This window comes from Cyphomyrmex costatus, unplaced genomic scaffold (assembly GCF_001594065.2).
Source record: "Cyphomyrmex costatus isolate MS0001 unplaced genomic scaffold, Ccosl1.0 scaffold40, whole genome shotgun sequence".
NCBI lineage: Eukaryota > Metazoa > Arthropoda > Insecta > Hymenoptera > Formicidae > Cyphomyrmex > Cyphomyrmex costatus.
This window is the reverse complement of record NW_017278208.1, coordinates 161,590-179,419: the sequence shown is the minus strand read 5'-3', so window position 1 is coordinate 179,419 and position 17,830 is coordinate 161,590. Positions and strand designations below refer to the sequence as shown.

Below are 17,830 nucleotides of genomic sequence, written 5' to 3'. Positions count from 1 at the left end.
TTCTAATTTTGAATAACAATCATGCTTATCACGTTATCGCGTTAAAAAAATATTAATACAGTTTTTGTTTCTTAATTCGCGAAATTAATCTTATTTAACAATTTTTAATTTTATTGTCTTTAATCACGATTTCACGTTTTCGATCTCACGTTTCCCCAAGATAAGTGATATATCACTTGGCTCTGCTTAAGTAGTCTTTTATACAACATATAATTTGTATATCTTAGAACTTTTTCATTTTGGCCGAAAAATAGTCCTAACTTAATAATCTCCTTATTAGAAACGTGTTTTGATTAATTTTGATTCTAGAGCAATAAAATTAATTTGATCGCGTTCCGATATTCACTGTCAGTACTAAAAATGTATAGTAAGTATACGTATATATTACGCTCACTATAGATTTTCAGTAATGAATATTAGAACGTAAGCTTTATATTATTTATGAACAAATACGATCTACGCGAAATGCAAATTTGCCCAGGCTCTTGCATAACGCATAACGCATAGTGCATAAGAAAATCAGTCAATCAAAGTTCTTCTTTACCATAAAAGGGAAGAAAAAAAGAAGAATTCTGATTGGTTGATTCTCTTATGCATTACAAGCGTTATGCGTTATGCAAAAGTCTGTACTGCAGTCTTTACTGGTACGTAAGAATAAAAATCAATCAATACGCGTTGTAACTATAAACGTAATAAGAGTAGATTGCGCATTCTTATAACGTTATCATAATCGATAAAAATTAAAAAAAAGAGATTGAATCATGTTATTCTCTCTTTCTGAATCAGCTAGTTAAAACAAAATACTTATGTGCTTCTTTAAAACGGAGCATAAATGCCTAGTATCGGGGAACGCACACACATTCCTATGTAAACTTATCATGTTTATGGTTATAAAAATATCTTTGTTTGCATTTGGTTATAATTATTTAAAAGAAACACACTTGTCATATATGTCATGCATTGTAAAATCGAGATTGGAAATTTGAGAGCACACATTGTAGGAATTGTTACATTAATTATTTAAATAATAAAAGTTCGATAAATAAAAGTTTCTATCTTCAGATTGCTTTTATAGAAACCATTTTATCGTATTTGCTCATAAAGAAATTTATTCTATGCACCAAACATAGAATATAAATAATATAGTATCTTAGTTTTCAGTTTTTATTTTGTCTTATTGCAATGTTTCTCCCTTACAAAGTCTGAAAAGTTCACTCGTTTAACTGCACTATGCCACGTAGCATTAAAGAATTATTCATCTCACTAGCTACAGAATTATTTGCTAGCCTATAAATAATTTTCTCACCAGAACATCTTGTGATTCGTATGTTTAGACAACTAACTTTTCAATAAAATAAACAAACTGCTGAATAAAAATAATATGTAAAATCCATTTGTTTATCTTGTTTGAATGAAAAATATAAATTTATATAATTCTATCACAAGCGTATCCTAAAAAAAATTAATTTCCTGAACTTATGTTTCTATTACTTTACAGATTTGAATACAGCAGTGGTGAAGTGCGTAGATCGCAGTTAGGCTAAAATTATTCCCATATCTTATCTAATCCTCACTTCGAAATGCGAACGTGCCCTAGCGTAAACGAAAATCATTTCGCATAAGGTACGCGGCGCATCAACCATCAAAAGGGATAAACGTGGCTCTTAATCCACGGAAATGGTTAGAGAACGACGATGTTGCCTCTCGATATGAATATCTAACAGCTGTTTATCCTCGGAATCTCGTAGTCCGAATTACGGCCCTATGGCTGAATATATGTTGAGCCAGTAGTAATGGAAAGCCGCTGATCAGCCTTTAGGTACTACGACGATATTGTAGGTCGTACGCAGGATTATGCACTTTGGCATAGTTAATGCACCAAGAGGTATACATTAGGTCGGATTACCACAGTGAACTAATAATGACATCCGGCAAAGAACTTAACTTGACTCTAATTTCTTAAGCTTCCTTTATATTTATATTATTTTAAAATTGTAATCCTTTTCTAGAATTTTTCTTAAACATTTTCTTTAGGAAAAATACTGTACACGGTTATTGCTTTAATTTGACAGATAATATGTTTCCTATATATGTTAAATTGTAAAAACTTACAATTAAGTAAAACGTTGTAAATTATAAACAAATAGCTTAAACATAAAAACATATAACTAATTATAAGGTACATATATATCATGAATGGTTTGAGTTGTACAGGGTGTTCGGCCGAATATAAATAGTCAAACCTCGAACCAAACTTCAAGAAAAGATGCGTTTTCATGCTGATGGTCGACGCTCATTTTTAGCATAAAAGTAAGTTATATAACCAAAATTGCCGCTGACAATGAAAATACATAAAAAAAATTGTAGTGTCATGTATATAGCATCCAATCTTGAAGTTATCTAACGCTGGAATCTGGGATACATTCAACTTTCACATCAGATGCTAGCGTCAAAATTGATATCACATTCATGTTACTTTTTAGCGTCTCATGAATGTCATGTTAAGAAATCAATAAGTTAAAAAAATCGCAAAAAATAAACGAAATGTAATTTTTGTTTTTGTATACGATTTCAGCGATAATGCTTCAGAAAAACAGTGCAAGATTTCCGTGCCGATTTCCAGACGAAAGAGTTTCAGATCGGCGAGTCATTATGTTGACTAGATCAGGCAGTGTTTGGTTACAATACGATCTGTTCGTACAAGATGCAATGCATGCATTGCTGCGAGAGGCCAACATTTAGAACAATATCTGCATTAAGAACAATATCTGCAAGTGACAACGTAAATAACTAAGTGTGTATGAATAAATAATAAATAAGTACAAAAATGAAAACTACGTTTTGTCTTTTTTGCGCTTTTCTTAAAAACAAAGCAAACATATCTCTAAAGGAAATTTGTTTCCTAATTAAACTTATTGATTTCCTACATGTTAAAGTTCGGTCTTTTAAATTCTCACTCTGTATAATTAAAAATTATTGGCATGTAAGAACTCTCTAATTATTATTAATGGAAGAGTAATATTATATATGAGAACCTGTAATTGTAGAAACGTAACGTAATTAGAGACGAGTCAACGGGATTGACACGATCGTGCTAGGCTTAATCGAGCTGTCTAAAGGACAAAGACGAGAGTCAGACGACAGATGATGGAAATCATAATGAATCTCGTCGTTGCGCCTCCGTCGCTCAGGAATGTGAAATTACGGCAAGAACCTGTCTAGCACGCTCGCTAATATATATCAGTGACTTCGATCTTCATTAATCTTCCACCCTTGATCGATCCTAAATATCTGGCGTTCTTCCTAGCGCAATTTTCTTTTGTTTGCCGGTGACATAATCTATCTTGAAATTAACTGCAATAATTTCTGTAAAACTGTTAACTCGTTATGATATGGAACAGTATTGCAATTTTAATCTTTTTTACATAACATGTAGCGAGACAAATTAGTTGCAACATTAACATTTTAGAATATTTTATTTTGTTTTATTGTACGAAGTTATTTTGCTCTACATATAACAATTAAGTGGTCGGAATTATTGCCAGTATCACAATCGATACATAAGAGTAGTTGAGTAGTTTCTCTTGTAACATTCTCAAAAAACTGATATTTCTTCTTTTAACCTTTTTGCAGACACTCTCATCTTTTTGCTTCCTCCTCTCTTCGCGTGCTACCTACTTTCCCCTTCCGCTCATTGATCAAACATTATCTGTTTATCCCTACTTCTGAAACCGGAATTCCTCCGCGATAACTCGAGCAAACATCAACGTGAAATACACCCTTCAGCACTACGACGCACCCTAATATTGATGCAGAAGCGTCAAGTGGGTTATCATGATAATGACGGTCAGTAGGTGGGTGCCACCTACAATATCATGTTTGCTGGAAATTATGATTAATTACGACGCACACTAAAACAGTTCTAATAAACATATAAAATTTAATGCATACAGTTAGAATGATAAATTGAAATTAAATTAAAGAACTTTTAAGAGGTAAATTGAAGAACAAGAAGTTATCAGAGTTTAATATCAAATCCCTTGCTACATTTATAGGCAAGGAATGAAATTCAACTATAAAAAGGATTACATAAAGGAAAAGACTGTTCTTCACCGCTCGGTCCAGTCTTATAATGTAATTAAACATACATAAGTATAAGCAATGAAACTGACGGGTAACTCTTGCAAGTAATAGCGAGCTTACTCGCTTGTAACTTTACCAGACGAGCACTCAGTCAAGAGTACTCGTATGTACACGTATAAACACGAAGAGCGCGTTTCCCGTAAGCGTTCTACGAAGACTGGGATTTGCTCATAAATATGTAAATTTCTCTTGGGCGTATAAAGGAGTGGCTAAAATGTGGCTACACCGAGAGTTGCCGATACGAATTAAATATTTAATTACGATTGGTATGTAATTGCGATGTATGCTGAAAAGTAAATACATATAACTGTGATTTGACACATGAATTGAGTCATGAAAATTGATAAATGCAAATGCATTTATCAGTTTTCTTAATTTACCTCTTGTTATATAAATTATTAATACTCTAGGTAACAATTGATATAATTAACTAATTTAAGCAACAAATTATACAATTAACTAATATAAATAATAATTATATATGTATTTCATAGTTTTTTAAATTGTGGGAGGTTAAGAAATTTATTAATTGCCTACTACTCACAAGAGCAATCAATTACTGTCTAAAAATAGTAATTGCAAGTGACATTGTCTAATAGTAATTGCAAATGACAGCTACACAATATCACGGAAGTCTTCCTATCATGAATTTAACTTCCTAATTTTGCGTTTGTGACATTTGGTTTCTGTCATTCATATGCAACAATTTACAATTGCAGACAAATAGACAAATTATATAAGCAAGTGTTACATAAATATTATTTTATTATGATCTAAACTAATCAGAAATTTTGAAAAAGTAAATTCCAATTTTCTAAAAGTAATTTTCAGTTTTAAATCTGCTAAATATATTTTAAACGTACTCCATAAAATTCTTATGTCATATATAAAAATTAATAAATAATTGTGTTAAAGGCATTTTGAAAAATTAATGTTACAATATTCTCATATATAATTTTTTTAATAAAGCATATTGTGTAAATAATACAATTATAATTATTTCACACTCAAATTGGTGAAATAATTATAAAATATTTTTCTGTGAAAATAATACGCGAAACGTCTCTGCATATCATTAATGAAATGGTTTGAAATGCGCGCGCTTAAATCTACAGCGTAAAAGTCTGTGCTCTCCATGTGAATATCACACAGAAACGGAAAGCAATATAAAAATAGTGAAAAAACCTCGAGAGGCCTAAAAGCACCGAGCAGATTTTATGCTCCGTTTCCACCAGAAACTTCTAAATAAACGGGCTTTCCTTCTTGACCCAACAATTTTTTTTAGGAACATTGAGTTCCTAATGAAATATTCCTTTTTAGCATATTTTTATTTAAATAATATTTTCGAAGGAAATTTCTTAAATATTATTGTGTAATTACCAAATAAATGTAAACGTTAATAAATATAATAAAGTTGAAGGCGTTTTGAAAAATTAGTGAATTAATGTTATAATACTTATATATGTAAACATAATTCATTTAAAAAACCGTAAATAGTACACAACATAACTTCGTATATAGCGATGTAAAATATTTTATTAAGTGCGTGGAATGATATATGGAAATCTCTTTACTCGTTTCCAACAGCTGTTACATTATTAAAAAGAAATTAGATTAAACATCGATCGATATTCGTAAATGCAGTTTCCCGATCGTCAACATGCCTCTTAATTATTGCGGTTTAATGCATTTAGAGGATCACATTGCTGGCGCAGGCGGAGCGTTTGAATAGTGCATGTCAAATTCACGTCAGTCGCAGCTCGGTACTACATGATATGCGTCGAATTTTGTATGTACGTAAAACGCATTAAATGTCTTTGATGAGCAGAATCGAGAAATGTTTGAAAGTAACATATGTTCTAAAAATTTAATAAATTATTTATATGTATATTCTGAAACATGTATAAATAAATGCAGATATTTTTAATTGCTATAAAATAGCAGGTTGAATTATTCAACCGTCTGTTTTATAACAATTTGATATCGTTGAATGTCATCTGCCATTTCTCAGCGATTGCAAGTAATAAAAAAATTTATGAAAAGGGTTTATTTAACGTTTACACATTCAATTAAAAATTAAATTCAAGCTTAAACTACAGCACAAATTTCAGACTTGATAATTGCAGCCCTTTGAATCATTTGTGCGATTGATGTATTCAAGATGTTCCTATTATGAGCAAAAATTATGCTTTACGTAAATTCATATTACAACACAGAAACGTTTCACACGTTTCGTGAATATTCAACAATTTTAAATATTCAACGTCAGAAAACAGAGCATTATTCATCTCTCGCCGTCCCGAGCATACATCTATTTTTGCCGCTCTAATCCTACTCCAATCGGTCATCTTGATTTATGACATCAGAAATGAAGAAATTATTCTCGAGAGCCTGAACATTTTACTATATTCGTTCTTTGTCATTCTGTCAACTTCATAACATTTGTCGTTCGTTTGACTCATAGTTACCGATTAATTCCGGATTTTGTGCTAAAATTCAACACTCTGACGCAGAATATTCACAAATATGTTCAATCTCATTAATATTTTACATTTGGAAAAAATATAAATTCATAAAAATACAATTTACAGTTCTTTTTCTATGTGCGTAAACCTTATATACAAAATACTCTTCTTTCTTTCGTCCTCTCAATTTAATTTATATTAAAAACCGACATTCTTGTTTGAAATGCTACAAAACAATTTACTTACTTATTGGTTAAACCCTAACGTTACAAAGTTTCAGTTTTGAATTTATTTCTTTTATATTCTTAACATTCTTCTGTTGAAAACTTTGAGCAAATACAAGACTTATCTACTACCAAGTTTTAAATCGCACCAAATCGACGTAATATCCTCGAAGAACGATACAAATTAAATCTGTCTGACACCGCTTGCTACTTTTCTGACGGTCGTGCTTCTCATAACTACAACACGTTTGCAATATTGCTGCAAGTGATGACTCTAGAGATAGGGCGAGCATGTTTCTACTTGCGAGGAAAATCAAACTTTTAAATGGATTTTCTAAAATATATATTTTTAATAGACTTTTTTTTATTATTATTTGTGATATAGCAATACAAAATTTTCTAATAAACGGCAAACATAAATATATAGCTTCAACCAATATATTGACTACAAAAAGATATAAGATAATCTTTAGAAAGATAAAGATAATAATCTTTAGAATATATGAAGCTTTTAGAAAATTACATTTGAATACACCGACATAAAGATATAGTTGATACAAACATTACACAAACGTTATTTAATGTTTCTTAATAAATAATTAATTTAACAATATTTATATAAACGACAACCTACTGTATCTTCATTTTTCATCTCTCGAAGATTACAATCGAGTATCTCTTGCATATATAATTATCATCTTTAATGATATTATATTAAATATCAAAAATAAACCATCTTTGTTTGAATTAACTAATTTCACTACATGTCGTGTTGCGCGGAAATTAATTGGAAACGATTGATTGCGACGCGCGAGTACTCTTGAGTCCAAGCACGGGAATTCGGTAGGAATTATTCATTTACGATCCGCATAGACAGCCCAATGAATTTAAAAACCACCTATGTATCGAAACTCGCGTTTGTCAAATCAATTAACATATTGCGTTGGTACACGTTTACTCTAATGACATTCGTTGCGATCGTACGGCACATCCACTCTGTAATCAGAGTTTAATTACACATAAAGTAATTTGCTAATTACCTTTTGCCCTGCCTGTAATTGGCAATATGTCGTGAATGTCGTAGTATTGATGTAGAACAGTTCGGAGATGTAGAACACTATGCTACTTTTCACGTCGTGGCTGATCCACGCATGGGCTAACAGTAATAAACAATTGCTGCTATTACGTTATTATATTATTATTACATGTTATTAATGAAAATTAGTCAGTTAGTAATACCATAAGTAAAATTATGTTATTATTTATTACTAATGATTGGCAATGCAAAATAACAATTTTCATAGTTTGTCACAATGTTATTATATCAGATTTACATTGTTATTGTATTATTATATTAATACTAGTATGCGCATTATTCTATCAAACCGCTAAAAAGCATGAGGTTATTGTTATTATTATTATTATTGTCATTGTCGTTGCACATTGTCTTGTGTCAAAATCCATTATTCAGATCGACAAAATGCAGTCTCGCATCGACGCGGAAATTCGTACAAACCGACATGCAAGTTTTCCGCTTTCCGTGATTACAATCGACATGACATTAATTTCAAGCGAATTAGCGAACACGTGCGCGTATATCGAATACGTACGAATTAATTAGCCTTTGCTCCTATAATTGCGACAATGCCTGTCGCTCGACGAGCTCTATAATCTCACGATAATTCAATTGATTCGGCGAAGTAATAATTAATGTGATACTTATTATTTAACATTGAAAGAAAAAGGAAACAATAATTTTTGTACAAAAAAGTAACATCGTTTTCTTTTACAATAAAAGTAAATGTTCTTCTTAATGAAGCATTTTGATTAAAAAAAAAAATGAAAGATTAATGTAAAGCACATTAGAGAAATAAAATGGTTATTATTAAAATAACAACGATGAAATAAATTGAAATACAAACTTAAATAATGCGACTAACTATAAAGAAAATGCTCTTTTCATATTATTTTGTTTTGTTACCTTATTTATTCTTTTAATACGTTTCGACAAATGTCATTATAATTATAGAAATAAAAAAGACCGACATTTTCCGCGCAAAGCAATATCAATGCTTCTTGATAGCACCACGATAATATATCCGGTCTTCGTTACATTTACATCCGAGATTCATCGAAACGCGCAGACTAAAGCTATATTGGTATTATTACATTTGCATATGAATGCAGTCCGCCTTCCTATCGCGGAGGATAACTCATCCCAGAGTGAATATCCATTCAATACCGGCCCCTCGATGCGACTATGTTGCGATGATTACCTTGTCGGACACCTTCTCATTGATGTCACAGCGGAAGCGCCCAACGTCGTGTATATATTTATTGTTTTGATACATGATGTAATTCATGACCATAGATAAATGAGTATGGGGAAAATTATCGGATTTTGGCCTAAACCCATTTTGTGCATGTTTTCTTGTATTTTTTGATGTGCCGAATCATTTGCAAAAGTTTCTTTCAAACTGATTTTGGTGGGAATATGTTAAAAATGGCATTAAAAGTAGCACAATTTCGTCACAATGTGATCTTTGATTGCAATTTTCAATACTTTCCCATTATAGTTTAGCTTAAAATTATAACGTTAACAAATAATTCAGCATAAAAAAAAATACAAGAAAATATGTAAAAAAAATCCATCATTTAAGCCGATAATTTTATTCATTTTTCTTTTTGCGGTAAGTTATTATTACGAAATTAAAAGAGCAAAAGTAACAAGGAAACGACAATAATTCACATAATTGAATTAAGTAAGGAACTAAATCATTGTCCAAAAGTTTATATATCTAAATACCATAATATTTTTTTCCAATATCAAATAACACAGTAAAATACACTCTAAAATTTTTTAAGTAAAATTTAACTTAATTTAATATCATTTAAAAAGTGAAATCTCATTCTTAGAAGTTGACAATTGAGCCAATATTGAAAAATAGTGGCTCAATTATCACTCCTTTTCAATCTTTAGAATTAGATTTCTGTTCAAAGATTTTAGAGAACATATGTTATTAAATTAATGCTGTTGATATTATAATTTTGCCACTAATTACAATAATTATGACTACTCTAATTATGATATCGATAGCGCCTGTGATATTACTAATAGGTAATTAATAATTGCATATCCAAAGTCAAGAGCAATTGTATAAATATCGTAGAAATATTTGATGATATATTTGTCTCCGACACACATCGTTTGCATTCAATCACCATTAGATTTGCGCGCACATGCAAACAGATGTGGGCGCGGATAAATTCCATATGTGGTATAGTTCGAATTGTGAACGTCGGGGATTCACGAAATAGCAGAAAATCCAAAATCGCATACCAACAGTCCATATCTAGGATTACGGTTGCAAATTCCATCTATGCGCCCAAACTGTTAGCTAGGTCCAATTAGTTGCGAGGCGACGTTGAATCCGGAAATTACAATGCGCTGTGGCTGACAGGCGCAAAAAGAAGACAAGTGTCGTACAGTTTCTATTGGAGAAGACCCGTTGCCGAACGCTTGCCAAATAGAACCATCGGAATTGTTTTTGGAAGTTAAACGAATCCAGAGATTCGTCAAATGATTTATTTTTTATATAATCTTAATTAATATAATCCCCTCTGATTTGAAAGTAAATAAATTAAAAATTGTTAATTGCATTAAACATTACGTAAATTTATCAAAAAATGTATGTATGTGTAATGAAGATAAGAAACAAAATTTAATACATATTAAATTGTAGATATTAAAAAAAAATTAACTTAAACATAGTTACAATAAATTATAGAAATAGAAATTGAAGGTCCAAATGAATAATTAATTATAAATTGTATAGAATAAGAAATACATGCAGTTTATGTAAATTAAAAGAATAATTTTTGTTTCAGAACTTGAAGAATCAGATTATGACAACAAACCTGTGGGTCGAACAGGTGAGTGATAAATGATTTTTTTTAATATTTAATTTACACATACACACACACAAATGTTTTATGCATGATTAAAACATTTTTCTTACAATTTTTGTGTAATTGTTTAAGATATGAAACGTTAGAATCTCTAAAATTGTTACACAACTTTAATACATATTAATTTAAATAATATATTTGCATAATGTATTATTTATTAACATTTAATCGCGCGCAAAAAGTATTTTAAGAAAAGTAATTCTTTTTCCGGACTGCGGCGATACGCGAGATAAGAAAAAAGAATTGGAAGCGTAATTTATTTAGTGTAATTGAGCCATTACAAACATTAGAACCTTAGAAAGAGGAATTTAACGAGGTAACCGAGACATTCACGTTTGGGAAACAACGGCTGTTTCGTTGCTTCGCGTTACACGAAAGGCGCAGTAACTGCAAATTACTTGTATTATACTTTATATATAGCTACCGTTTCATTTGCTTGACGTTGTATCTTCTTATTATAGAATATTAGACAGAATAAGAAAAAAGAAATCAAACAACGGATTGTCGCACATAATTGAAGTATAATTAAAGTTTCAGTTAGCATAACGATTAAGGTGTGTTCTTTCGACGAAACAACAAGCAAAGTTCTGTAAACTTCATTATTTATAAACCTCAAAAATGTTTAGATGTTAATTTCTACAGAAAAATGTTAATTACGCTTTCAAAAGTGTAATCATTTTTATACAAAATCTGCAATGTCACCTAACACTTCTTTGTGTTATATTCTGGAAATTATTTAAATACACATTTTCAAGATTAATCAAAATTAATAATCTTTAAAATGTCGATATCGCAATAATTTTTTAATTATAATTTTTTTTTAAATTAAAGGCTAATGCTAAAAGTACTGTGTAAAGTTTATGTATTAAATCTTGCGTTTATCGCGTGCTGTATGGAAATTGTCGCGGGACGATAGTAATGAGAATTTTTAGTTATAATTTTGTTAATATATACTCAGTGTTATAACAATAATTTTGATGATAACGCTTGCACTGGAATTTACGATAAATTGCTTTAAATTTATACATAATTTTCTTCAGTACATATGAACTTATTTGATAAAATAAATAATTTTATCTAATATATTATACTAACATTTAATATTACACAATTATCGGATTATCATTACAATCTTTCACTGTGACACGTATCAAACTCGGACGCGCTAAGAATGTAACGCGGCGCTCAAAATTATATGGCCTACTTGATCTACGTGAGTCGCAGAATGCCACTGCACAGCTTCTTTTATCATAGTTAAAGAGCTGCGTTATAATGATAACGAAATTTGTGTTAAGAGTTACAGAATAGGCCTGCAGGATACAGAAAGTTGGGTGAACTTTGATATTCGCATCCTGCATTCTGCGTCCTGCCTTCTTCATATTGCAGCCGATTTATTATGAGCTTTCCACAATAAATTATTATGTAAATTTTAAGACTCATTATATATATATATATATAAACCGTAAGAAATTGACCAATTATGTATATTCTTCTCACATTGGACTGTGACTGGTCAATTTCTTATGATTTAAGATTTAAAGTTTAAATAGTGATGTAGAAAGCCCATTTTAATCTGAAATACGTATTGCGACATGCGATTTGCGTTCTACGTCAAAAATCCGGCCTAGAGCAAGTTTGTTGCGTCAGTCAATCCGATACGTCAATTTTAAAAATAACGCTTTGAAATCGGGTTTATCGGCGCTTTGTGCGAGCCGAATGTATATTACACAAAGGGTACGTGCGTTTTATTTAATATTAAAGCTTGTGAATATTATTTCATCCTTTGTAATACCCGTGAGCGTTACAAACGTTAAATGACCGCACCCAAAGTCATTGTTCGCATATACTACTCTCGAACGAGTTGGTAGTGATGCGTTTCGCTACGTCTCACATTATTTCTCAAGACGCGATCAAGGGATACTCTAGAAACTCTAGGGGTCATATCTCTTGGAACATTAAACATGATCATCTCTTATACTGATAATAATTATCGGTGAGCCCATAAACTCGTTTTCTCTACTTTTACTACGATTTATAAAGTTATATGTATGGGTGCTTTCCATTTGCGTAAGTCAACACAAATGTCTTTCTATTTTGATTACTCTCTAAATACCAAGAAAGATAGATTGATGTTTGTATCGATTAGTGTTATTAAATAAAAATTAGTTAAAAATCGAAGATTGGAAAACGAAAATTTTTAATTATTATTGTATTAAAATTTGTACTTTCGATCAATAATGATTTCGTCAACAATGCTTGAATTGAGATATACAATATATTAATTGGTTCGAATTTTCTTTTGATTTATACTTAATTATCTTTATTTTCGAATCAAGAGCTCGTGTGGAATAATACACGATCTATGTGATTTAAATAACGAAATGCCGCGTGTACTGATTTATTAAATAATAATGAATACGAATATAGAGAGACATATAACAAATAACAAAGTATATTTCAAAATATACTGTCTACACCTGAATCAGTGAATACTTTTAATTTTCTATATTATATTTGATATTGAGTAATTAGTGAAATTCAACTGAAAAGATAGGATGTTTGCATTATTTAATTAAAATACCAATACATATTTGGAAAAAATTCTCTTACAATTATGATCACTTATAGCTACATTTATGCAATTGTAGATCAAGATTTATGATAATGGAAAGATCCGTGTGCCTTTGCATTATTTCTCGGTGTACCATCGCAACAAATCCTAAGTTATTAACAAAAAGAGACACTCGACGCAATTATTTTTCACCGTTACCAGCTCGTACGATTGAATAATTTCCGCGTTGAAAGTCGTGCGCGCGATTGTAATTAACAGTTTTGCAAGAGTATTATATTGTGTGAGTGTTATGAAAGAACAACAATAAAAGAGCACGAGAGGAGGAAGGCATTGGACGAGAGCAGAATAACAATAGATAAGTATCTAAAATATTATTTGTTATCCGAAGTATTTATAAATGTTAAATAATTTTTCAGTTCTTTTATCAAAATATTTATCTTACGAATTTATTTAAAAAGAATTTTTTTTTTTTTAAATTGCTTCGCGTATTCACAATAATTAACTTTTAAAACTTAAACTTATTTTTAATGCCAATATATTTTAAATATCAATATTTATTTTTATAGATAAATGAAGTTTGAATTATAATTCTGCTGCTGCGCATCGTGTCGCTAAGTAATAAATATTTTTATTTTAAGTAAAATAGTAAATCTGTAAGAAATATATAAAATATGAATTTATATGTACACAGTACAGTTTAAAATGGTTTATTAATATACAGTATTCTATACGAATAAATAAAATATTTAAGAGACTTATATATGCAAATACAATACTTTAACATAAATGGAATAATATGCTTAATTCTAAAAATCGAGCAAATATTTATCGAATTTCTACGTATAATATCATTTTTAATTATTATTTAATTGCATAATAAAACACCAAATTGTGTCAGCTATACACATATATGCTAATAACTAAAGTGATCAGTGAGATTCTATTAAAAAGCTCATAAAATAAAGCTTTATTAATTGAATCATTATTGATCACTTCGCTTATTTATTGACATTTTTATGCTACAAATGGTGCGTATACAATAAAATAGTAATTAGAAAATATTTAAATGCTTGAAATGTATAAAAATTTAAACTTGGTGTAAATACAAAAGAAGATGAAAAATATTTTTAACGGAAGAGTCATAAAAGATTAGAAATAATGACAAAGTGATTTTTATAACGGCACAATGGTTTTTAGTATAAATATTATTTAATTTAATAAAGATATTAGCATTTGTTTATTTTTTCTAAGAGAACACTCTATTCAGATAAAGTTTTCAGAAATAGTGCGAAATTTTCAGTACAATCATATATTGAGTAAAGAGGGTCATCTGCTTTGATTCCATTTTTTTGTCCAAAGAACCTACTTGGCGTAAATTTAAAAAGATTAGAACAAGTTTAAGCAACAAGTTAAAAATGTTCATCTCAAATGCATGTATATAAAAGCAGACAATTATAAAAAAATCATTGGCATTTGATTAAGAAACAATTACTGCTAATAATAATTAAGCTACGTAGCTTACAGAAATCGCACAAGAAAGAACATAATTTTTTATATTTCTCTATCACAAACGAGCGCAATCATATATTATTTCATACTTTTGTAGCGTCGCCGGCCGGTTATTCTTTAAACAGTTAGAGACTCATAGCATCATCTCTGATAAATAAGTAAAAATAACAAATATTTGCTTAGCCCAGGGCGTTTGCTCTATTCGGGCTTCTCCTAATTATTATACATATATGAATTTTTTAAATATTTTATTATATTTTTTATTGAAACATTTTTGAAATTTTAACAGTTAGTTGAATTATTTATTTTCAAAAAGACTAACAACGTCCTGACAACGTTATATATGTTTTTCTCTCAATTACAGCAAAATTCGCTTACGCTGAATGCTTTGGAACAAAGCACGGCTTTGATGTTACATATAGTTAAATCCAATAAAATCGCGGAGGTACACACACGTCGGTCCGTCGAACGTTATTCGTCGCAGTACACGAAAACGATTCATACGCAAACCATACGGTCCGCGGATCGTCTGGTTGGGGATGCAGCCCATTTGCAACACGAGTTACATTTCTGTCTAAACGCGTGTTGTACGTGTACATGGCAAAGCATTCCCGACGCGTCTCACAGAGCGACGTGCCATCCTTCAACGTCGAAACCACCATCCACCCTCACAGAACGACCGGCCGCTAACACCCTTGCCTGCTGTTAGTGTCGGCGTGTACCCTTGTCATTCCGCCTCGCTCAGGATCGTCCATACTGATCTTGTTGTTATGTCACTACATGTTTTCATTTCTTTAGATGACCAACGAATATCTTTATCATATATTAAATATAATAAAAGGTAGAACAGTTTTGTGTTGAAGTATATAAAAATTTAGCTAGATAACAGATCTGAAAATAATTTCGTTATGCTACCAAAATAATTACGTAGAATGCCCAAACTGGTTGTTGAAATGTCAAAAATTGTTTTTTTTCCGTACAGTTTTTTTTTCCACACAATTAACCTGCAATCATTATAACGTTTTATGTTTTTATTTTTTTAACTAGCCAATGAATCTTTATCATATACTGAATATAATAAAAGGTAGGTTTTGTTGGAGTATATCTATAAATTTAGCTAGATACAGGTTTAAAAATAATTTTTGGGACATTATTTCTTGGGGGGGAGAAGAGAGAGAGAGAGAGAGAGAGAGAGAGAGAAGATAACTGCATTATAATATAAATGATATCATAGAAAAGAAGAGAAACGTTTTTCTAACGACAAAGAAACTTCAGCCCAGAAACTATACTACTTTCTAGTTTATAGAGTCATCCCTGACCTTATGATATATTGATGCAGATGTATGATCGTGTAATTAATTCACTCTTAATTCAATAGAACATGCTACATGCAGTGACAATAAATCAGGTCTTCCGGTGTTTTCCAAGAGAGCAGCACAATAACTTTCTTTTTTTTATTAAAACGTCAGTATAACATTTGTCGTAAATTTCTTTATTGCCGCAAAATTTAATTTTATTATCTTCCAAAGTTTTACTCTCTATAAAAATTGACGATATAATTTCTATAAAAGATATATAACAAATGATAAAAGAAAAGTTTTTACAATTAAAAGTGTCGCTAAATATTTGAAAGTTTATTTCCGTTTAGTGAGAAGATGAACAAATATTAATGATAATTAACTAATGAACGATTGAAAGTAGAAATATTTCTATATTTCTAGATATATAAATCTAGACATAAATCGCACGATTTAAGTCTCAGTCAATGCGAAGAAATAGCGATAGTAGGAGAATAACACGATTTCCATCTATCAAAAGTTATTTCTATCGCTATCGCAATTTCTTTGCATTGTGTCTGGGACTTTATATTTGTTGATCTTTAAGCTGTAATTTCAATTGTAATTCTTAGATAGAATATTTAGACTTTATTGCGCGGTATGTGAAACTTTCTCAATTTTTATTACGGTAGTTCGTTTGTGGAAGTTCGCAATAAAAAGTTTATTTTCTTCCCCTATCCTACTTACCGCTCGTATACTCTTTCACGTCTGCTTCATCGTCTATCATATGCACGAAGAGAAAGTTTTGTATATGATAAATATGAAAGAACATTGTAAAGTCTGCGTATAAAAAATTTTATTATGTTGAAAATTTTCCAGAAAATATATGAAATATGAACAAATGTTTGTAAATTATCATTTGTTATAAAAATGATAATTTTTACTTAAACAGTCTTATTATATTTTATAATTCTTATATTTTAGAAGATATAGTGTAGATGGAATATTTCCAATAGTGAAAAGTTATAGAATATTAGCCGTGCCGTGAGATGTCGAAATATCGAGAGACTTGTCACGTAACATTTCCTGATATGAATCGCAAAGTTTCTTATGGGTAGGCATGGCAGTACCTACGCGATTTATTCTGACAAAATAGCGAAATATCTGAGAGAGCTTTTCTCGTACATTTGAGTTGCCAGTTTAATTTTGCCGTAAAATCGACCTCGTATATATTGACGAATCCGCAAGCGAAATTACTTCTTCTTGCCCGAACACGAAAACGAATTAAACTACGCGGTGAAATACGTCGCCAGCTGGCTTGGGAACTTACTTAATTGTACGGGATTCCAATTTAAAAAAAAAAGGATAAAGGGTATTGCAGAACCGTTGACACGCTAATATGTCTTCGCTTTTAACGAAGTAGCGGAGCAAGAGAGGCGAGCTGTAAACGATTAATCGACCTTAATGGAAGTATAGAATTATTGATAAATTGCGCACAAGCATCGACATATGGGAATTGCGTTGTAATTTTAGCATGCAATATTTTCGTCATCATTTCCGTGAATAATTGAGTAACGTGAAATATTTGATTAATGACCTATTGCCTATATTCGAATAATAAAATTCAAAAACAATTTTTACTATTTAACGTTCAATCTTTTAAGTATACAA

At 30.5% G+C, this 17,830-nt stretch overlaps 1 protein-coding gene across 4 annotated transcripts in view; it reads left to right on the top strand.

The window, feature by feature from the left end:
- nAChRalpha4 (nicotinic acetylcholine receptor alpha4) overlaps positions 1–17,830 on the top strand; it is a 189,706-nt gene that overhangs the window by 50,648 nt on the left and 121,228 nt on the right. For all 4 annotated transcript variants that reach the window (XM_018543853.1, XM_018543851.1, XM_018543854.1 and 1 more), the window contains exon 2: positions 10,721–10,765. In XM_018543853.1, the coding sequence (XP_018399355.1) occupies positions 10,721–10,765 (45 nt within the window). The remainder of the gene's footprint in view (positions 1–10,720; positions 10,766–17,830) is intronic.